This window comes from Perca fluviatilis, chromosome 15, assembly GCF_010015445.1.
Source record: "Perca fluviatilis chromosome 15, GENO_Pfluv_1.0, whole genome shotgun sequence".
Lineage (NCBI taxonomy): Eukaryota > Metazoa > Chordata > Actinopteri > Perciformes > Percidae > Perca > Perca fluviatilis.
This window is the reverse complement of record NC_053126.1, coordinates 26,952,230-26,976,483: the sequence shown is the minus strand read 5'-3', so window position 1 is coordinate 26,976,483 and position 24,254 is coordinate 26,952,230. Positions and strand designations below refer to the sequence as shown.

Here is a 24,254-nt window from a genome sequence, read left to right as displayed (position 1 = left end):
AAAGAAGTTTATTTTCCCTTCATTCTTTTGGTAGATTTAATTTACTCTTTTATGACTTAATCAAAGGAATCTATTTGCCGTACCACCTTACAATACGGGAATATTGCAGAAAATGAATTATACATTTCATGCAATTGTCATAAACCTCTGCTTTAAAATCAGGCTTTTATTATTGAGCCATGTTATTTACCCTGGAGCCCTATATTTACTGGGACATTGTAGGTAATGAATGGGAAAAAGAGTGGGAGGCTTAAATTCCAATAACTAACAATTGTGAATAAAATGACCGTTCACTAAACCCTTCCCCTGAACAGCAATTGTCCAATCATTGCTTAGCAACCTATACAAGGGGCAACAGGCCTGTCAAGCTTTGCATTTGTGAATATAAAAAAGCAGTGTACATGGGGCTTTAGTAAGAGCGATACTAAGTATCCAAAGAGTTTGCAGGGTTGTATCTTTTATTCACCTTTCAAAACCAGAAAACATTAGTGATGGCCAGTTGAAACTTCATGAAACTTCATTAACCATTTTCTTTATATTCTGAGCCAGCTAGATGGCGCTCTCTGTTAAACAAAGGGTTGAAAGCACGCTGAATTATCATTCATTGAGCTTTTTTCTTTAAACCAAGGGCTGTTCAAACATAAGCCACTAACATTAGCATGCTAAGTAGCTTACTATCTGCAGTATGCACTGTAATGTTAGCATTACTTCCAAGGCCAAAGAGCACATGATTAGCTACCTATATTATTTTTTATGGTTACAGGTCATGTTAGTTAATCCCCCATTCAGGACAGGAACATCACTGCATGGGAGCTGGTCCTGGATTATGCCATATCAGCGTACAGGCTAACTTTAGGAGCTTTGCCCTGATGCTGAAAATGTACACTCCAAAACCCCCAGCTAAACTCAATATTTTGCCTGGAACATGCAGCTTTAGCCTTAGTCTTTTAGCATGCTATCATGTATGTGGCCCTCAGGTGCATATTGAATGCCCATTAGCGGGGTTTCCAACCAAATCGAAATGTAAAATGTATTAATGTTTACTGACTAAGAATGAGAAGCCTGATTTAGTCTACATCTGTCTGAAATGTGCAGGCACCCAGTGCAGTATAAACATACCTGTGTGGGTGTAGTAGTACTAGTCCATTTTGTCTACACAGCCCTAACATTGCAACTAAATTTGTGCAATGCTAGAAAGGAAAGCTTGACAAGTATAGTAACAGTACCTAAGGGGGGCAGGGCTTTGCAAAGTGTCAGTTTACTCTCATTAATGAATTAGCTTTTTCTTTCCAGACTTGTGTAATAATTTAGGATATTGGTTATTACAGGATACAGAAATAGAAGCAGAAATTGTATTATCTAATGTGATCCTATTCACGCAAGCAGTTGTTCACTGTAATGTCAAGTATATGTCAAAAAATAATGTGCATGTTGTTCTTGCCTCTTTCCGTCCTGCATGCAGGGTTTTGGGTTCGTAACGTTCGAGCATAGCGTGGACGCCGACAGGGCCAGAGAGAAATTACACGGCACCGTGGTAGAAGGCCGTAAAATAGAGGTGCATGTTCTCAAATACTTCTTCCTTCTCCCTGTCCTCCTTTTCCTCTGTGTGGTATGTGCGTCATTGTGTAGTTGTGTGTGTGTGTGAGCGTTTGACAGTCTACTGCCACATCCCACCTTGACATCTTTCCCATGACATCAAACTGTCAAGTCATCCGAGCCTCGTAATCTCCCTTTCCTTGTGCTGTTTCATTAACCCAAACACAAATAAATGTCCACATATTACTAGTACAACATTATTGTATTTGAAAGACTTTTATTTTTTGTTTGTTACATTTTTTGTTCCCTTTTCCTGTTTTACTTGATTTCGTACTGTCAAGGCATTCGGCCTTACCAAAGGTTTAAAAGTGAAAATCCACACTACTCATTATTATAGATAAACATATTTGTGTTTAAAAAGGTGCAAAAGATTGCTTTGGAGTTTGGTCATAAATGTTCTAAAGCAAAGATGTTCTTATATATATCTAATAAAGGAAGGAGCTTTCCCCCCAAAAGTACTAAAATCTTGCTTATCCATGGACAGAGGAAGTACTTAGGAATTGGAGAGACACCTGGAGAGCAAAATGCAAGGATCACAACTAACCTAATTTAGTACAGTAGCATGACAATCCTTAAGTGCCATTTCAATGTCTTGTGTCCACTCAGAGGAGCAACAGCTAGACAACACCAGCCTTGAAGCATAACTCTGTCCATTTATCAAATCGCAGTTGGAATTTTTCATTGCTAATCCTTCATACCAGGCAAAGTCTACACCTGTTGTATGTACAGATATAAAATAAATTATTTCTATTGTTGTGCCCTGACAAAAGCTATAATACCCTGGCACCGCAGCAAGTCTCCTCCATTCATCCATCCACTTTCAATCGCTTATCCAGAGGCCCAGATGCCACTTTCTCTGGCTCTTACTGGGGGATCCAGATGGGATATGTAATCCGTCCAGCGTGTTCTGGGGTCTTCCCTAGGGTCTCCTCCCAGTGGACTTGCCCAGAGTACCTACACAGAAACGAAGGGAGGCCAGGAGGAATCGTCATCAGAATTCCAATAAGCTCCTTTTGATGTGACAGAGAAGCCGTTCTATCCCTGCCGATTTTCTCCCTCTATGTCTAACCTGCAAAATAAAACTTTTTGGGTCATTACCAAAAGCTTATGACCATAGGTCAGGTTTGGGGATCTAGATTGAGTGGTAAATGGAGAGCTTTTCCTTCAGGATCAGCTACCTTTTCACCATGACAGTCTGGTACAAGGTATGACCTCGCGCTCCATTTTACATTCACATGTTAACAAAAGCATGAGATATTCAAACTTCTTCACTTGCGGTAGTGACTCCAGCGATATTTATTTAGCAAACAAATTGCAGTCAAAGTTTCTACCACACCTTCCTGCATTGTGTGGCAAATGTGCTGTGTCACTGGGAAGCAGTAATCTCGAACAGAATCATTAGTCCAACCAGCAGTCCCTTCAAGATATAGGGTAATATACCCTACACCCAACTGCTCGTAGGCTGACACCACATCTACCATTAGAGCTTAAAGTAATGTACACTGTTGGTACATATGCCAGAAGGTTATTCCCAGAAACAGGTAATCCAAAGTATTGCTATCCAACCTCAGCACCCCTTAAATTGAAAAATCTAAATAGTCTGACATGCTGTAATAGACTGGATTGTAGCTGGATTGAAGACCGATTAATTCAATTTCACACAGCTTCCAAATTTTGATCCTCACATTTCCAAGTTAGCCCAAATCCCAAGAGGCTTTATAGGCCCACATCAGTACCTGTTCCAGACCTCTAGACTCTTGAAGTACACTGCATCTTCATGTAGGCCATGTGGGCCCATACAGGGACTATGTGGAAACTTATTATGATGGCAATTATTGTATCTTTCATTACTACAACCACAACGTAGACAGTACAAATACTATGCTTGCTTGTATTGGATTGGCCACTGCGGTGCCTTGCCGGATGATGTTGCGTTGAAGTCCTGCAAAACATGAGCCAGATTCAACTGTTTTGGCTGACAAGCTTGCATTTTTTTTTTTGCCAGAGTCCTATGCATTGGCGTCATTCAAGTGAATGTGGTGGCTGAGTTTCTTCATGCAGGGCTGAACGCAGCCTTCCTTTGACCTGATCTCACCAAGTTTGTTGACAGCTCTGCCCACCTAATTTGGATATTGACATTCCAGTCAGACGTCATTATGAATATAATGTATCCTGATACAGACCGCGTGTTCATAACAGAAGGAAATGGGGTCTTGACCAAATTATCAGCTCAAGGTACAACTCCTCTCAGCCCCCATCTACCTGCTCTCTGCAATACACTACACAACTTTTTATTCTTATAGTTTATCTTAAATCATTCCTACTGAATTGATAGCGTGATCTGACAACTACAGGACGTACACTAATTTATGCACTAGTGAAGTAGTATGTCTGTGAAAAGTAAATGCGAAAATCAATGGCCCAGGAAACTTCAGAACGTCATTAAATAAATAGAATTTTAGATGACATTCATTTACACATATTTGTAGTTCATTACAAATCAATGAATCTGTGTTGGAAAAAAAAATGCTCCAGGTGCCTTCAGAGTGGTTTTATAGGACTCTATTTGAGAGCTCAGCCAATATGTAGAGAAGCAAATGAGAAGTTGTTGGCCTAATCAATCAGTATGATGGATGAAGACCGCTTGTCCAGACAAAATGGTCGGAGTTATGCTTTAAGAAAGCAGCTAACTGCTTGTATAGAGAGAGCTGAAAGAGAGCGTTTGTGCAGAGGAATGATTGCAAAGTTTTCTTGGCCACCTGAGTAAGATGCTGCTTATTCCTTTCTCATCCCCTCCTCCCCCACCATTTTTCCAACGGTAGCTTGTTTAGGGCCCCATCCAACACAGTTACAACGGTAACAGTACACAAACAAGTTTGCGGAATGGTAAGTGTGGGCGAACAAGCCATTCTGCCAGCATTTCCTCTCTCTCTTCCTCTCTCTTTGGAACGTTTGCAACGCTAAAACTCACGTGACATTTCTTTTTGAATTGTGGTTGAGTTGATGCTGTATATTGACATACATATTTTCTTGCGTGTCGGCGTGCGTGCCCATTCACTAAGTGTTCTCCTGAAGCTGCGTGTGCGAGCGATACTGACTGAGATTTGAATTCGTTTGCACATCTATCTGAGATTGTTGGAAACCCATTTATTGATTTGTTTTATTTTGGAAGACAATGCACCCCTGTTTTATTTTTACCCTGTTAGCTGTCGTTTGAATTTGGAATGGTTTGATTGGTTGATTGATTGACTTGATTGGTTTATTTGAGTACATCTATTTTCTTTGGTTGTTTTTTGATCTCAATAATTATTCTTGCAATGAATTAGAGAGACTGTTGAGTGTGAATGCTTTGTGTTGCTTTCGTCACAACAGTTCTTCTCACGTTTTAAGGTTGACTGGATGTTGCATAATGCGCCCAACATATTGTCTTCTCCCCTTCCCCAATGGCATTTCCTTTGTCTGTGTTTTCTCCTTCTCCCCTGCCACCGCATGCATCTATACATTTACAAAACATCATTTTGCCAAGTGCATCTGTTGTTTCTTTACTTTTGTCTGAATGTTATTGAAATGTCACTATAATTGGGGAGAGCATGCCAGAAAAACGTCATAAGATAGAAAATATGCAAATGAGAAAGAAAACTGATTTGTTTTGGATGTGTTTTAAGTGTTTCTGAATGCGATTCCGAAAACACACAAATGACATGGGTGTTTGCCGTGATACATTGTACTGCTTTCTTTGTTTACAACATTAGAAAACTATGCATGCAGATTTACTCTAACAAGTGTATCACTTACTACTAACGTATAAGTATCATAACTCATGGACCTCTCTTTATCTGCTGTAGGTCAACAATGCAACAGCCCGAGTAATGACAAATAAGAAGACTGTCAACCCATATGCAAATGGTAAGGCCAAGTCAACGTTTACAGCGCCTATAAAAAGTATTCACGCCACTGTTATTTCTCATGTTTTATTTGTTTTATGTATAAGACATACATAAATAATCACTGGTGCAGACAATGGATTTTACAATTCACATGATTGGAGATCACCTGTGTGTTAGTCTCGCTTTGTCAGACCTTCCTCCACCGCGGCACTGCAAAAGAGGGTCTGGCTAGTCCACACAGCATTCCGGGATGGGAGAAAAACGTGCTCTGGTTTATTGGCATTTCTTTAAACCAATCACAATCGTCTTGGGCGGTGCTAAACGCCGTATGGAGCAACGGCGCTTCTGCAAAATAGCCTTGGGAAGGAACTTGCTTTGGTGGAACGTGTGCGTTTAAAAGTTGTTTTAGTCATGCAACAGAAAACGAAGATTGGACAGAAAATCTAGCTAGGTGACACAAAGGAAGGCCTAAATGAGTGAAATCCTGCGGAATTTCGATCGGCAACGGAGCAATCCCGGAAGTGGAGCGTCGAGGACATATGCTACCTGTTTGTAGTCAAGGGGTTTCAGATACTGTGTGTCTAAATATACCTGTATCTGCTTTACCACTCACAGCTTTATGGGAGAGTGTCAATGAGAGAGCCACTCTTAAAAAAAGCCTGCCATGACATGTCAGTTACTGTTTGAAGAGGGCATGTGGGAGACTTTGATTGGAGCAACATTGAACACAAGTTTAGTGTAAGCCAAACACTGCACATCATCATAAACATTGCCTTCCCACCATAAAGAATGTTGATCCCCATGCAACTTGAGAGAGCTTTAACTGTTGTGTAAAGAAAAATGGGGAAGATTTGCAGTGTTCAGGTGTGCAAAGCTGATAAAATCCTTTCCACTTTCAAGGCAAAGCTAAATACTGACTTAAAGCTATAGTGCGCAACTATTTTATATTAATGAACGTTGTTACATTCAAGCCATTGCTACTGTTTACCGACGGGAGAGAATGCAGAAACAAAGATGCCGTCCGAGCTAGCTACTGGCAGAATCGAAACTAGGGGCCTGTTCATGTTGCACATACGTTTTAATTGCATTTGTGTCTGTTAAGAGACACAAAGGCACTCTTTATAAGATGCCCCAACAGCTGGCATTTTAGCTAATTGGGAGCTCTGAACTCCAGTTTGCTAGCACAGTTTTTGCTCGTTTTTTTTTCTATCGACAGTACTCTGAGATATATAGCGATCAAGATTCAGGGAAAAATCGACCCGGAATTCTCCTTTAACCTCCACACAAAATACAGCCTGTATTGTCCCATATTTCTTCTGTATTTCCAAAAGCTCTGTTGTTGTGCACATTTACGGCAACATCCTCTTTCTGTGCCAGAATTAAGATAAATAGCAACAGAAAAAATAGCCACAAGGCAACAAGCGTGGGTCAGGTGGACAGCTATGTTAGACTGATTAATGAAGAGGAGAGAAAAATCAGTCAAGCAGTTCAGGCTGATTATACACCACCGTAATTACTAGAGCCCAAAGAAATGCTGATTTGGGCCAATGGGAAAAAGATGAGGAAGGAGCTGAGGAAATGAGCAGCTAGCATTTTATTATTATTATTATTATTATTATTATTATTATTATTATTATTATTATTATTATTATTATTATAATAATCCTGCCTGCCTCATTTTTGTCACTGTCATTGCTGGCTAGTGTAAACAAGTTGTTCACTTTGTATTTCCTTTGTAACATTGATTAAAACACAAGGTTGCATGAATACATTCACATGGCAACAACAGACTTCTACAAATTCCATTCATATGCAACTCATTTGCATTGGCTAATACATAAAGGGAGTAAATGTAATGCTGCCCAGATTCCAGTGCAGTTAGGAGTGTGACATTCGTATACAGTTTTGACACCAGGTCCAGCAGTTTGCATACTTAGCTAATGCTTCAAGTTACTAATGCATTTGTCTTATGATGTCATCAGAGTTTCCTTATCTTACAGACACAATATATAACCAAAAGCTTGCAAACTGGGGATATGGAGTTTTGAAAGCCTGGTCATTTCCCAAAAGAGTGAAATCATTGAGTTGCATTTTGGGAAGTGAAGGGGTTTTAGGGATGACAATAAGTCCGTCTTGTAGTTAGCCAAGCACTTTAGTCTAGACTGAAATATCTCAACAACTATTGGACGGATTGCCATTTTCCCCCATAGATTTATCCTAATAACTTTGGTAATCGCTGACTTTTCCTCTAGCGCCACCATGAGGTTCACATATATTTGAGATTATTTTGAGTGAAATGTCTCAACTATTGGATTGATAGCCATTAAATCTGGTTCAGACATGTAGGATACATTGTAATCACTTTCTCGATCTTTAACTTTTGGTCACAATGTAAATGTGTTTAACTCTGTTTCATTCATTTTAATTCTAGTACCTGCACAACTTTTGACATTCCTATCAACCTCAGCTGTACTTTTTTTTTTTTTTTGTGCTAATTAGCAACCTTAGCATGCTATCATGCTAAAGCTAGTGAACCTGTACATGGTGAACTTTATACCTACTTAACATAGGCACGTCAGCATTGTCATTGTGAAAATGTACTACCTGCTCTACCTAAGTACAGTATATTTAATTTAATTTCATCTTTTCTATCCCTTTGACCAAGTGCTTTGAGTTGCCTAGGCTTACAGATACAGTATGTTCAATATGAACATTTTGTGTTGCCAGGGAAAATGTTCCAGATATGTTCCATATAAATGTTTTGTTGTTGTCTTTAGAAAATGTAATAGGGGCAAACATATTGGCGATTGAAAAATTTGCCATATATGAATGTAAGGCCCCCTGCGCACTGGCTGCGTGGCGTGAGCGTGGCGTTTCTGTTGCGTGGCGGCTGTGTGTCTTTGCACACCAGAAACATATCTGACGCGGCGCTGCTGCTGCTAGCCTTGTCTGTACACATGTATGTTTCCCATAAACATAAATATATACTGATTTGATTACAGCAAAGACAACGTCGGCAGTATTGATGGCAAAATAGGCTACAGAATATTTCGTTCTGTATTGACTGGTGCAATATTTGAAAATCGATAATTATTTTTGTTTGTTTGTTTTTTTATTACATTTATATATGCATTTATTTGAAAACCTAGAGACTTTCAAACATCAAAATGTCATTTATTAAATGTATTTCTGTCAAAATGACATAAAACGCTTGCGTGTCGCGTGAAAAATAGCCGTTGGTTCTATTTCTAGCATGCACGCGTTTTGAGCCGCGCCTGAGACGTGCGTGTCACGCAGGCAGTGTGCAACCTCTAACCTGTTAACATGCGAGCCGAAATCAAAACAGACACGCCACGCAGCTGACACGCTCACGCCACGCAGCCAGTGTGCAGGGGGCCTAATTTGTATTGGACAATAAAAAATGTCAAGGAGGTGTAAACTCAAAAGCCAAAAGGTTTAGTTCATTGATGTAACCATACTGTGTTCTAAATACCATCATATATGTTCATATAAACTAAGCATCCTAAAACACGGTTTCCTGTTCTGCCTCTTTCTCTTCCTCTCCTTTCTTTGTCCTGCTGTCCGTCTTGTTTCAGGCTGGAAGTTAAATCCAGTGGTCAGCGCTGTCTACAGCCCAGAATTCTATGCAGGTAGGAGGACATGCCCTTCTCCATCTGTCACCATCCCCTTTGTCATTATCTTCCTCCTTCTCATCCATTTTGTTCTTCAGTTTCTTCGACATCTTCATTTTCTCCTCCACCCCACCCCAGCCCCCTCCCCCAACCCCACCAAGCCCTCATCCCTTCGTTTTAACCTTCGTCACCTCTTTCTCCTCCTCAACCAGTAAAAGTCTGTTTATACCTGGAGATCTATGCTGACTCGCACAAATGCTAAATCACACTGTCATCTCTGCTGCAAAACAACGCACGTTCTGCAACCCACGCTGCCACCCGCGAGCCATCTTCAATCTCGGCCGTCCCGGCATTCCCCTCCCACCAACCACTGCCCAACCCTCCCCCACCCTGTCATTTACCGTGGCCATTAGGGTAAAAATTTCCCTGAATTTTCGTGATAAGAGCAAGAGAGACCGATGAAAGAGTGTGGCAGAGGAGAGGAGGAGTGAAGGAAAGCAAAGGACAAGACAGAAGGAAATCTAATAGTCCATTTCTGCAAGGACATTAAAAGGTGTGAAATATATTTTGTAAATTAAAATCAATATTTTCAATTTCTCCAGACAGTCGTTTGCCTAATTCACCCCCACGTTCTTTTAATTACAAAGTGGCTTTTGTATTGATTTACCTTTGTTTCACCTTTCCAGTATCCAAAATGCCATTGGGGCTTAGGCTTCTTCTGTATTAGTAATTTGTACTGTTATGTTATTAATATGTTATGGTTGCAGTTGTTCAGTATAGAGGCCAGGACCTGATCTTGTGGTTAATTGGTTCGGATGTTTTCATCACAGAGCAGATTAGGATTCACAAGGCAGTGCTGAAGACTGAAGATATCTTTGTAAACTGTCCCAAAAAAAAAAAAGACTCCAATTTTGAATGCTGGTTTTGCCCACATTTTGGAGTTGAATATGGGTAGTATACACAACCAACAACAATATGGGTATTATTTTCTAGTTACAGTTCGTAGAAACTAACTGAGACGGGATGTGAACAGTGGTCTCTCGCGAGTAATATCGAAGTTAGGGCGTTTTCACACCTACCTCATTTGGTCCGGACTTTCGGACTTCTCAGTGTGGTCTGAAGCAAAATTGCAGGTGAGAACGGTTCCTCGGACCACGGTCCGGATCACAAGATCAAAGTTTGGTCCGATCAAAAGAGGTCGTCTTGGTCCGGACCAAACTGAACCACGGTCCGCTTCGTTTATAGTGTGAAAGCATTTTTTTTTTGGGATGGTTCGGACTTTCGGACCAAATACAAGAAGCTCTGGCAGGCTCTCCTTGTGTTACAAGACCGGGGAATAGATATTTCTAGTCCGCTCAGCTCATCAGAACCCTGGCTCAGACCGCTACGAGCCAGACAGCTTAAGTTATGCTAACAAACTTCAAAGTCAATAACATTGTGTACGGTTCAGTAAATATAATTCGACAGTATGTTTAACAAGCTAGCTATCCAGCCATGTCACTGTCCCCAAATGAATGAAGACTTTCACAGACAAATGGTCTGCTGCCATGTGTACTGTCGGCCCCAGCCTGAAGTAGCGACCTGAACAGCGAACAGGATGAGAGATGATCGCTGTGAAACAAAGTCCGTTTAGAGGGGCAGTATAACTTACTTTCTCGCAGCTTGCGTGTTAGCGCCATCCTGTGGTGTTCAGAGGACGAGGGCGCTGAACGAGTACACTCAGTGTTGGAAATAACCGATTCACGTTTTCTTTTAACGTAGCACATTTATTCAGAGAGGTCACCAGAACTTGTTTGTAGGTGTCCTACATCACTTTTTAATGGACATCCTGCAGCCAATCAAAATTGAGTATTCACGCGGACCATGGTATAAGTCCTAATGAGTCCTAGTTGTGCTCTATCTGTATATGCCAAGCACTCCTTTTCACGTAGACCATATGAAGAGCGGAGTGGTGCAGCGTTAGGGAAGAGTCATCACTGTGACTTTAAGGGCAGCCAGGCCAGTCGGCCCTAAAATCAAGGTGACAAAAGATGAATAGGAACAATTACCAGCCTCACTCCTCTCCTTGTCTCTCTTTGAGAAACTCTTATCCCTTGGCTTAAACCTTCCATTTTTCATCAGGTCAATGAATGATTCACTGTTTCTATTAGCATTTTATTAGATCTCCTTTTTGAAGAGATGTATAATTAGGGTTGGATATGGCACCTCGATCTCCTTCTCAACCTTCACTCACCCCAGCTCTCAAATTAAGCTTTGTGTCAGTCGTCCCCAATTAAGATTAATGATAAATTAATAACAACACCAGTGCTATGGCTCCACTCCGCTGCAACCCTCTCTTTGTTCTTTTTTTCTCTTCACATTTCTTTCCACACCTGAAAATGGGAGAACGCTTTGTACATTCTCTCCAGAATTCAAATGCTAATGTCAACTACACCATGCACACTGAATGCTACTACTGAAGCGGAAATTGTGCGTTCTTTTTGGGGGATTTTGTGACATCAGGGAAGGTGTGCATCATTTGTCTGTTCTCTCTCTCCAGTACCAGGTTTTCCCTACCCAACAGCCAGTGCAGCAGCAGCGTACAGAGGAGCCCACCTAAGAGGCCGAGGACGGACCGTGTACAACACATTCAGGGCGGCGGCTCCGCCTCCCCACATTCCAGCTTACGGAGGGTGAGCGTTCTTCCTCGCGTCTTTTCCTGTTGTCATGTCTTCCTCTTTGGTTCTCCTTCTCCGTTTCCTTTATGCAATGGCAATTCCTGAATCTCTGTGCTGAGAGTCAGCGGAGCGGTGCATGCCAGCCTCGCCTCACAGCGATAACACACTCCCCGTTTCCACGGCATGCTGAATCAACCAACAGGCATGCTCCGAGACATGTGCCTTTGCACGAATTCATGGGAAATGATTGTCAATTTGGCCTTGTACTGTGTGTGTGGCGAGAGGCTGTGTTTATGGTAGGATGTCCATCACTTTGTGACCACTTTTGGAGTTTACCCAGTTGCTACAAAAAAAGAAAAGAAAAAAATGAAAGAAAAGAAAAGAAAAATCATCTTCCCAGCCCCAGCAGCAGCTCTGGCTGACCCTCCATGGCTGAATGCTCTGGAGACGAGCCAAGCAGGGATTGTGGGCAGTCAGATCTGATTTGCCATTATTCTGTTGGTTCTTTTTTTATTTATTTTGCTCTTTATGACTGCAAGCAAATTGACACTAAGGAGGCTGGCTGGGAGTCTATTTAAGGATGGGAGCAGTTTTGTTCTCTCCTGCTCACACTTGTCACTTCATTTTCATCCAATGTAGTGATCCTTTCCAGAATATTACAGAAGAAAATGCGATTCATAGTGAGTTTTCATCCACTACTGTTATGTCAATATTAGGAGTTGCTTCGTGACGGTAAACAGTTGGCGGAGCTAAAAAGCTCCAGTCGAAGCTCAAACAATGGAAAAACATATGAAACATGATTTATTTTACAATTATTGTGAGGAAGGTTACAGTCTCCTCATTGCTCCACGCAGATTTCATGTTATCGCCTCTTAAGCGGAAGCCTCATTTATGAGTGTTATTAACACCCACATATGAAAGCATTGCATTTAAAATAAATATGAAAGTTGCACTAATGAAGTCATCATTATAAATCAATGTTTCATAATTATAATATAATTTACAGACCCAACAATTCCCCCCAAGAGCAAGCATTTGGTGCAACAGTGGCGAGGAAAAACTTCCTTTTAACAGGCAGAAACCTCAGACAGAACCTGACTATAGATGGGTGGCCTTCTGACGCAACCTGATAGAGGAGAGAGAGAGAGAGATGTGACTAATAATAATTATAGCAGTGGGTATAATGGAATGACATGATAAACGGTGGCAATTATAGTAACAGTAAAGATTATAGAACTACAGTATGACTAATAATAACAATAGTAGTAACAGTGCAGGGCGTAGCAGACGTCGAACAGGACCACGGCAGCAGCTGCAAACACAATATGGTATATTACTTATTAGTTTATAAAATGGAAATAACCCAATACAAAGCACACCTCCTTCCAACAAAGATAGATGTATAGCAGGTGTGTGGGTGATTCTGTTTTCCAAAGTCTTTCTGTTTGGAAGAACGAATAAGAGCTTCACCCACAACAACACTGTCACTGCGCGCCGCAGAGGAAGTGTCACATAGGATAAGGAAGATGGGTGTTTGGGTGAACATTCGGGCATGGTCTTGATAAAGAGATATGTGCTACAGATTGTACTTTCATTAATGCTGCTGCACCACTTAATTGCCCCGGTGGCAGTCGGGTGGTGAATTATTAATGGGGGCCGTGATGTATTTTTATTAAAACTGTCTCAAGTGGCGACAAGCCGACTCCAAATAAAAACCTGTGACACAGCTAGGAAACCAAGTTTGCTGTGTGTGTGTGTGTGTGTGTGTGTGTTCATTAAATGTTTCTTCATCTATTTAAGGGGGCCTGACATGACAGCATATAATATTAATAAGACAATATGTGTATAAGCTGTGCTGCAGGCCCCCAGAATACATTTTAATGACTGAAACGGCTCTCTGGGCCACCTTGACATTTGAGACATTATTGATTATCAGAGATAGCACAAATGGTGTGAGACCAGTCTATTGGCTGGTGAAACTGGAAGCTTGGTCCTCTAAGGAGCTCTTCTTGTTAAATGGAACTCCATCGTAATGCAGAGCTGACAGCAGCGCCCTGCTGGTTTTATTGGAGGCCAGATGAGGAATGCCTTCTCTCTCTCACACACACACACACACACACACACACACACACACACACACACACACACACACACACACACACAGACTTTCATACACTGCACATAGAGGGATGTTATTAATCTCAGGACTCATATTCATCTAGGAATTTCATATCATCAGACAAGGGATTCTGCAGAATCAAATCCGGACACACGAATGAAAAACGTACAGTGATGAGATCATGATCACATGTCTTTGTGCCAGCAAACATATCCAGCTGTTAGGAGAGGTGTCATTGGTGTTTTTAGGATACACCCCTGGATTTTCTTTAAGTGCTTTCTTTTTGTATAACTAATTATGTCATATTGATGTCATCAGGGTTATCACGGTTTGGGCTTGGAGACTACAGATTTATAACAGAAAGCTTAAGTTATAAACTGGAGGTGTGAGTTTGAAAGGGTCGGGTTGGCTTGCCAGGAAAAGTGGCTCCAACAGATGTTACAAGGCTAAGCTAACCTGGGCTCGTATAACAAAGAAACACAGCTACTAAAGGCTAACTAAAGTCTTCTCTCCCTGTGTGATGAATTTCATTTAAGAGTGAGACCTAAACTGGCCTCGATGAGGGATAAGAGGGGTTGTGCTGTGTTAAACTGACTTACCCAGCCGCTGTTCATCGTCGTCGTCGTCAGCGGGCCACCCCTCCCACCCCTCTCTTTGTTGTAGTTCAGGTTTTAAAGGTGCTCTAAGCGATGTTGGGTGACGTTACTTCTTGTTGACGTTTGAAGTGTTTTCAAACAAAACAATACTAGCTCGACCCTCCTCATCCCGCCCCCCCCATCCCCCTCCCTTCCGTGCATCCACGCACTAACCCCCCACCCACACCAATAATATCAGATTTTATTGTTAATATACTGTACATAACATTAGGTTATAACCAGGGTTCAAAGTTAGCACCATTCACCAGCCAAATGCTGGTAAAATATGCAAGTGGCTGGTAGATTTGCTTCACTCACCAGCCAAAAAAACAATGGTTTTCTGTTGAGTGGTTGGTAAAATGTCAACATTCACTAGCCATTTGGCCAATGGATGAAAAAGTAAATTTTGAACCCTGGTTATAACTACTTGAGCTCTGTATAATGAACCAGGTTCAACCTGTTTATCTGTGTTTTATGCCCCCCAACATCTCCTTCCAGGCAGCGCTGCACTAGGATTAGGCAATGGTTAGGGTTAGGGTTAGGTGCCTTGAAGTCAACAGTTGCAGCGCTGCCTGGAAGGAGACATTGGGGGCTTAAAACACCATCGAGCGTTTAACCTAGTGTTTTCTCTCTTTGGGTTAGCTGCTTCACTGAGCCTAACTTCGCTGATCCTGGATAAGCTGGCTTTGTTTCTCTTAAAACGACTTGATTTGAAACAAACACAATAATTCAATAACATTGTTTAAATAAATGAAAGCCATATGTTTTTGTGGATGAGTAAAATATGACATTAAAATTTCTCTCTAGTGGCTTACATTAGGTTATCATGCAATACAAATCATTATAAACATAAACTTTTACATACACACCTTAGTATAAAGACCTAGTGAGAGAGAGTTTTGGACCTTCCCAGCCTCCTTACCCAGCCATTAGAGAGCAGAGAGTGGTGCCTGCAGTAGTTCCCTCTGCCTCTGCCCCTCTTATGCCTTTATTTTGGGTTGTTGTTTTTGGGATTGTAGAGATGGGGGGTTGGTTGGTAGCTAGCCCAGTGCCTGCATGTCAACTTGCACTAATATGGATGTTTTTTTTTTATTGTGTTTGTCTGTTTGTTTGTGTTTGCATCCTCTGCAGTGTTGTTTACCAGGATGGATTTTATGGTGCAGATATTTATGTAAGTATTATTTACTGGTATGACATTGCATGCTACACCGCCATCTCCATGGTTTCTGCCCTGTTACTATGCACATGCAACCCTCCATACTCCATACATGGCTTCACTTTCTGCCGGGTGAGCAGATAGCCGGTCATGTGACAGCCCGCAGTTCACATCATGGCCAGTGAAGAGATCATATAGACTACAAATACCATCAGGCACTGTAAGCGAGGCACAAGCTACACTCTAACCAAGATGCAAATAAAAGCGTTTTTTTACAGATGCAAAAAACACACTGGACTACACACAGAAAATGAGTCTTAAAAAGTGGCAAAAATGACTTCTTTGAGTCTCACAATTTGATTTGATTTTGATCATTGGTGTCATGATTTGATTCAGAATCAATTCTTGATTCAATAAATAGAAAGAAGCACTTTCAGTGCACTGTGTGCCATTCACTGTTAGTCCCCTGAACTGTAATATCACACGTCTAACCAAACCCATAAAAGAAAGATGTGTTAGTAAATGCATACTTTTTTATAATATGTTTAAAAAATGTTCTGCCGTATCCTGCCTGCATAAGTCTATATTAGATGAGATTCAACTTTATTGTCGTAGCACATGTCACAAGTAAAGAGCAACGAAATGTAGTTGGTGTTTAACCAGTAGTGCTTAGGCAGTGATTAAATACATATTAAATAATGGGTATGTGGGTATGTGTGGGGTGTCGGTGGGCAGAGTTCAGTAGGGAGACAGGTGTAGGGAAAAAGCTGTTTTTAAACCTGGTGGTTTTGGTCTGGACACTCCTGTAGCGCCTCCCAGAGGGCAGGAGGGCAAACTAATGAAACAAATCATAGACAGTTAAAGACATGGACCAACAGATCCCATTGCTCTGGACGGAGACCAGTGAAGGATATTAGAAGCACTTTTCCGGTGATGGATGAGCGTTACTGAGCAGCCTCCAACTGAGATTGAAGACGTACAGTAGATGTTACGTGAGCAACCTGTCTGAAAGTTGGAAATCTTCTGGTAGCTGTGCCAAGAGAAATCTCAATCATTCCCAATCTTGCAGAGATGGAGAGCGTAGGTACGGTATATGTAAGGAGATAACATAGGCACAAGCTAATTATTGCTAACTAAAATGCTAGTTAACATTAGTAATTAAACTTAAACACCTAATGTAAGTCAGAACTGCCTGCGAGCTTCTCCTGTACTATACAGTAATTTCTCTACTATGCGACAGTAAGTCGCGTAGTTATGACACAATCGTTAGCCTATTTTTACAAAAACGTCTGCTACGGAGCCATAACGTGAGATACAAGGTAATGGAGCCTTTTATACATTGGCATGTTTCTTTAGAAATAAACAATGGACAAATAGTCTTTAAACGCTTCAGATGTAAAGTTATTTGCTATCAAAGTGACGTCAAAATGAATGGCAATCAATGGAATGCTAACGGCGGTGAGTGCTTGTTAGCATCAAAATGGCGCCATAGGAGCTATGCCTGCCAGACGCTCGCTTACCCCCTTGAACAAAATGAATAATAATTACAACAATGCATCTGTGGTACCATAAACAAATAATAAAAAGTCAAACAAAAATAGAAGAACATGTAGCGTCTGTTTCTATATCTTGGCAACAAAATAAATAGATATACATATTAAGTAACACTTTACTTAAAGGTATCTACATAAGAGTGACATGACACTGTCATGACAAAGTCATAACACATGAACCCTAACCCTAACTTGTCATGACAAAACATGACACATTGAGTGCAAATGGCCATTCGATCAGATATAAACATTACAGTAAGGAATACTACAAGAAGTGAGCTGTTAAACTTCTGCTTTACCTAGCCATGTTGTACTGTGGACAACCATTCCTGCTTGAGCACGAGTGTGGGCCACCTCGTTGCCAGAAATACTAAAAGTTAGTGAACATGGATGCACAGACAGGAAGAGGAGTTCTGGGGCCAGTTAAACTTAGTTTTAGACTAGTCTGGGCCTTACACTGCTCTTAGAGTGTCAGGATGGACTAGTCAAATTAAGGCTGTCTGTTGCATACTGTAAATATCAAGACTGACTTTAATTGAGGTAGGAAAGCTAATTGTCCCGATGGCTAAACCTGAGCTGTGTGTGGATAGATGTTTCATTTAGCAGCGGGCTAGTTAGTTAGCTAGCTTGCTAATTCTAATTATTTTGCCCCATAGTCACCAATGTAAATATTGGACCCATTCTTCACAAGCCACATATCTCGAACACCCCAACAAAACTAATCTCTGTGATGCTAAATATGTATTTTAGCTGTGTAAATATTGAATGATATCCAAAAAAATCAAAAAATAATATATACAGTATATATTTTTTTTAAATTTAATATAAAAAAATTAAATTACTCTACACTTCACTACACTTTCAAACGAGCCCATTTAGGAGACAGGAAGTGTGTACCCTTTCATACCATTGGCGCTGCTTGAAATGTGCTATCTTTAGTTTAAAGGATCTTGACAATATGCACACACACAACAACTATTCACTCTCCTTACCAAACACAATCTGCACACACACACACACACACACGCCTGCACACTGAGCTGTAGGGTTGCCATTAGTCACTCACTCAGCAGTGACAGTCCACAGTGGCTGGTGACTTTCACAGGCCAACCTGTTCATCTTCCTGCCACGGCCCATCATCACACGCACTAAGTATCACTTACTCGCCTCCACAGTTTATAGTAGTAATAATACATTGCTCATGTCAGGACAGACACACTGTCTCAGTCGTAGAGCATGGAAGGGTGGAAGGTGAAATGATGTGAGACGTGCTGGAGTTGTCACTGAGCCTGGAAGAGAGAAAAATGCCTTTTGTTTTATGATAAATTAAGGCAGGGGTTCTCCGCCATGTGCCATTTAGAGCCAACAGTCTACTGGCTGTCAATGCAAACACAAACACTACCAAGCTGTAATATAACTCCTTCCATTTTTAACAATGGAAAGAGTAAAACTAGACCAAAACTCCACCACAATACAATCTGAACATGCAAAGAGCCAAAACACTTTAATTAGACAACACGTATAAAGCAGAAAGAAACACACTGCAGACGGGAACATATAAGCAAGTACAGAAACGTTGCAAGTCCTGTACAGCAAAACCAAACTTTTCAGGGGAGAAAATCATTGTTTTGCAAGTCACACTTGTGTGGTCCTTCGGGTCACCGGGACCCGAAGGACCACACAAGGGATTCAGTTTATTTTGTTGAGAATTGCTCTCTAAACCCTGTCTCTTGTAAAGTAAGTAAGTAACGTTTGTTTCGAGAGCACATATAAACACAGTTTAAGCTGACCAAAATGCTGTACAAACAAGCACTATTGTACTGTATTAACCCTTGTTTTGTCCTTTGGGCCACCAGGAGCCGAAGGACCACACAAGGGTTAAGCCCTAAGTCGGGACAACCAAGCACCAAGTGAAGTTCAAGTCCTAAACCTGTCATTATGTGGCCTTGATTTAATTTATTGTATATTTGGCTGTTATTATTATTAGAGAGTAAGATAACATTTAGTATATTAAATGTACAATGTACAGTCAGTTGCATTAGTATGTATACCTTTCAAATTAACTTTACATTTAAAATAGTGCTGTCAAAATCAACGCGATCTAACGAGTTAAAGCAAATTCTTTTTAACGGCACTCATTTTTTTAAAGCACAGGTTTTCTGATTTGGGCCTCGGGCCGCAGCGTAGTTTGGGAAATCGGGAAGCGATGCAACCACTGCTTCGCTCACCGGAGACTCGACTTCTCTCAGTAATCAGTTAACCTCGGGGGTCACAGCACATTATTTTGACCCAGATGCGTGCAAAGAGCACATTCTGCAAGTAGCCAGACAGTGGGGACACTGAAAATAAAGTCAGCACGCTGACCGCTGATTGCACGCAACATGATTGCAGCGGCCAGACAACTCCCATTGGAGCACATGCTTTGGGTCGCATAGCCTCCACTGAGCCATCACAGTTCATCTCACACTTTATTTGTTTTTTGTATCTGCCTGTTTTGATCCCACTTAGTAGACGGGGATGTTTTTATGAGCCTTTATTTTCCCCACATGTGAGGTTAGACGCAATATATATTGTTACATGACATTGTTACATTTAGCTGACCAGTGTACAATGTGTCTGTTGCTGTAATGCACGAGCTCCATTGTTTTGTGTTGAGCAGCTTTAAAAAAAAAAAAAAAATTTAAGTGCAAATTAAGTGCAAAGTGGGACACTCCATTGTGTTAGTACCACCAAGTAATGTTCCATTCAGGTCAATGTGCCCGTCTGTTGTTGCTTGATGGGCTTGAGTTTACCATTATATGCTTTCAGCAGATTTTCTGACTGAGCATGCAGTACCTTTGAGGTTATTCTGGAGAATATTCTGGACAGAATTGTCATTGTTTTGGATTGTTGCAATAATAAACATTTCCATAAAGCGAGCATATTTGTCCGCTCCCATGTTGGCAAGAGCATTAAAAACTTAAAAAATATCCCTTTACATCTCCATTTAGAACAGATAAAAATGTGGGATTAATTTGTGATTTATCGAAAGTTAACTACTGACAATCATGCGATTAATCGCGATTAAATATTTTTAATTGATTGACAGCCCTAATTTAAAAGCAAAATGATCCAGTGTACCTTGGTGCAGTATGTTATTCCTGTGACACAATCTACAATTATTTATTTTCTGGGATAATTGTTGTTGTAGTGCAAGTACAGTGGGTTTATCAGAGCTGCCTGCTGCCTACTGCTGCTGCAGCTGGAAATCAGGTTGGTGTTTTCAGGCTATAAAACCAAAACGGTGAGATAAGACATCTAAAACATCTCCAGGGTTGGTGATTATTCTCTCAAAGAGTAACACCTTAAACATTACAGATTTGATTCGTTGTCAATAAAAAAAGTAAATATATTGATTACTGCAGCTTTAATGTTTGCTGTTTGTCTCTGTATTGAAACTGTGAAAAAAAAAAAAAACACCCAGCTTTCTCTTGTATGTTTTTTATTTATTTATGCAGTAATTTGTTTGACCATGAACTGCTCTATGTGATCACTGCGGCTGGCATGTCCTGTGTGTGCATGAGTCCACGTGAGTCGGTGTGTATTCATTTGTACTTGTGATGTGCAGAGGGAACTGATCCGGCAGGTCTGGAGACAGTGCAGGATTTACTGAGTATATTGGATGTCACTGCGATGCTGACGCTAAACAATGCTGTCGTCATACTATGTCAGCACTACGGTGTGACATAGTGCTGACAGACACTGCTACAGCTAGCTTCTCAGTTTCCACATACACTAAAAGAAAACCTGCATTAATGCACCCATTTCTAATGTTATCACTCCATCGACAGGGCGTTATCAGTGGTTGTCCGCCTCATTGATACTGTATGGATTATATAGGTTCAGAAGCCCGTTAATTTGGTCAGGAACCCTTGGCGTGAATTCTAACAAAGCTAATGTTACTTGGTTTACTTAGGGAAGAAAACAACGGGCCAACACAAAAGCAGGCTGACTGAATGAATACACAAAATCCTCTAGAGCCAAAGAAATACTCACAAGGCCTTAAACACATTATATATATGATATATATATATATATATATATATATATATATATATATATATATATATATATATATATACTTATTTATTTATTTTTGGTCATTTTTAGGCCTTTATTTGACAGGACAGCTGAAAACACAAAAGGGGAGAGAGAGGGGGAATGACATGCAGCAAAGGGCCGGAGGTCGGATTTGAATCTGGGCCCGCTGCATCACGCAGTAAACCTCTATATATATATATATAATAAATATATATATATATATATATATATATATATATATATATATGGGCGCGCGCTCTACCAACTGAGCTATCCGGGCACCCTTAAACACATCATATTAACCCTCATATTATGTTAAGGGTCAATTTGACCCATTTGCGTTTTTGTGTTGACCAAAATACTGGTTAACCTATCTTTTTCTCCATGAAATTGTATGACATTTCCTCATTTAGGGTCATGAACTTGTTCATAAAATCTGGACACACTGATGTGTAGTGGAATGTCTGTTCAGAGTTTGTATACAAAGATGATGTTGCGGGTCATTTTGACCCGGAGACTTTCAACACCCATTTAGGTGTTTGTGTGTGTGTGTGTGTGTGTGTGTGTGTGTGTGTGTATGTGTGGTGTGTGTGTGGGTGTGTGTTGTGTGTGTGTGTGTGTGTGTGTGTGTGGGGGGGGGGGGGGGGGGGGGGGGGGGGGGGGGGGGGGGGGGGGGGGGGGTGTGTGTGTGTGTGTTTGTGTGTGTGTGTGTGTGCGATGCTATTGACGATCCGGATTGTGAATTTTCCTATGATGAAGAGGATTCAGGGGACCAGTCTGGTGTAGTATACATTAGCTGAAAACAATGGGCAGCAATCATCCTCAACATGGACAGCTAAAGATGCTAACATAAAATGGTCAACATCAAAACACTGACGCCAAGGCAGACTGTCATCAAGATGACTCCAAGCCCCACAAGATTTTCTGCCACACTAGTTGATGATATTCAATCACCATTTCATCTCTTCATATCCCAACCAATAGATAGGATCATAGTGGACATGACCAACTTGCAGGGGAGGTGTGTATTTCAAAAGAAATGGAAGTCACTGGATAAGATTGACTTGCATGCATACATTGAAATCCTAGTCCTGCTGCGTCCGCAGCATCCACCCATGCTCTGCAGTGCCATGTTACATCCCGCAATACCCTGCTGTGATGTTCATACGACAGAGTAGTCAGGATCCGGTATTGGAGACTGCACTACTCAGTAACCACAATAATGCTGCCCCGCTATGACATGAACTTCCATGACTACCTCAAAGTCACTGTTCCATTATCTCTAATGTGACTATTATCGCCACTGTTCATCACACCCCAACCGCCTGTCAGACACCGCCTACCAAGAGTCTGGGTCTTCCGAGGTTTCTTCCTAAAAGGGAGTTTTTCCTCGCCACTGTAGCAACAGCCACTGATAATGCTTGCTCTTGGGGGAATTACTGTAATTGTTGGGGCTTTGGAATTTATAGAGTGTGGTCTAGACCGACTCTATCTGTAAAGTGTCTCGAGATAACTGTTGTTATGATTTGATACTATAAATAAAATAAAATTGAATAGTATTAGCTGGAGTGTACAAGTCAAAGGGAGAAGCAATTGTCAGTCTGTGGAATGATGAGAGTGGAAGGCCAATATTTCTAGCAACAATGTCTTTGGAGTCAATTCATACGAAAGCTTGGGTGTTCCACAACACCAGAGCTGGTCGAGTGAAAGAGACAAACTAGCTGAGATCAGAGATGTATGGGATGAATGGGTCAAAATTGTACCTGTCTTGTACAATCCTGGTCCCCATGTCACTGTAGATGAACACCTTGTTCCATTCAGGGGGCGCTGTCCCTTCTGACAGTACATGCCCAACAAGCCTGCAGTATGGCATCAAAATATGGGCATCCTAGGATGCCAAATCTAGCTACTATGCATGGAATATGCAAGTGTATACCGGAAATATTTTCACTAAATAATTGGTAAAAACAGTTTTGGGGGAAAAAATGTTTGTGATAAGGAAAAAAAGTTAGTTTTGAGTGTATTTACACTGTACGGGTCATTTTGACCCGTAACATCATCAATGTCATTTTTTTTCAACATAATACGAGGGTTAAACAAAAAGTCCAAAGGCCACAGAGCTAGACCGTGATAGGTTTGGTTTAAAATTCTTACATTCATGGCATTAGTTATGAATGTTACGTAAGAAAGTTGACTTACTTACTAACAGGGAACACGAACACCAGTCTCCCTGTGAAAGTCCTGTTTGTTTGACCCACCCAACCCAACAGGCCCGGCGCCAGGGTAAAATGACTAAGGAGGCAGGTAAAAATTGCGAGGGACCGAGGCTTTACCCACGCTGCCGCAACAGGGTCAGCACTCGCAAATATCGCATTTCTTTAAGGAGTTGAGTGGTCCATTTTTATCAATTTTTTTAAATAATAAGTACGAGTTGACAAAGTACCTATTTAAGTCAGTTTATGACTAATAACATTACAGATCAAACACACGCACACACGGCTGTGACTGCGCTCTCCCAGTGCGTGCTCCTGGTTGTAGACACTTCCATCCCGTAAATGGTTGAGCCGACACCTACAGAATAAAATATTTATAATAACTTTAACGTTAGCTAGCTAGTGCAGTAACGTTACGCTTATGTTAGAAACTGCTAAGGTTACAAGAGGCAAACTAGGATGTGTAGGCTATCGCTTGACTGTAACTGAGGCACCTGTCACATCCAGCGTCTGAGGGATTCCTCATCAGATTAAAATGACGGGTCATTGATCACTAATTTCCAAATCTAGCTTGCTCTAGCTTCTTATAATGCAGCCACCTTGTCAAAAGACAAGTAAACAATACGCGTTGCTAGGCTACCAGCGTTTTTTTTAAGGGCTTTAAGTTTCAAATATTGCCCCAGATGGGATTACATTGTTGTTATTAGGCCTTGTTGAAAGCCCCCA

The 24,254-nt window shown here is 41.1% G+C and overlaps 1 protein-coding gene across 13 annotated transcripts in view; it reads left to right on the top strand.

The window, feature by feature from the left end:
- rbfox1 (RNA binding fox-1 homolog 1) overlaps positions 1-24,254 on the top strand; it is a 384,783-nt gene that overhangs the window by 340,843 nt on the left and 19,686 nt on the right. For 8 of the 13 annotated variants that reach the window (XM_039824786.1, XM_039824787.1, XM_039824784.1 and 5 more), the window contains 5 exons: positions 1,463-1,555; positions 5,442-5,502; positions 9,080-9,133; positions 11,655-11,787; positions 15,658-15,697. In XM_039824786.1, coding sequence (XP_039680720.1) covers positions 1,463-1,555; positions 5,442-5,502; positions 9,080-9,133; positions 11,655-11,787; positions 15,658-15,697 — 381 coding nt within the window. The remainder of the gene's footprint in view (positions 1-1,462; positions 1,556-5,441; positions 5,503-9,079; positions 9,134-11,654; positions 11,788-15,657; positions 15,698-24,254) is intronic. The other 5 variants (XM_039824796.1, XM_039824795.1, XM_039824793.1 and 2 more) reach the window with 2 other exon arrangements.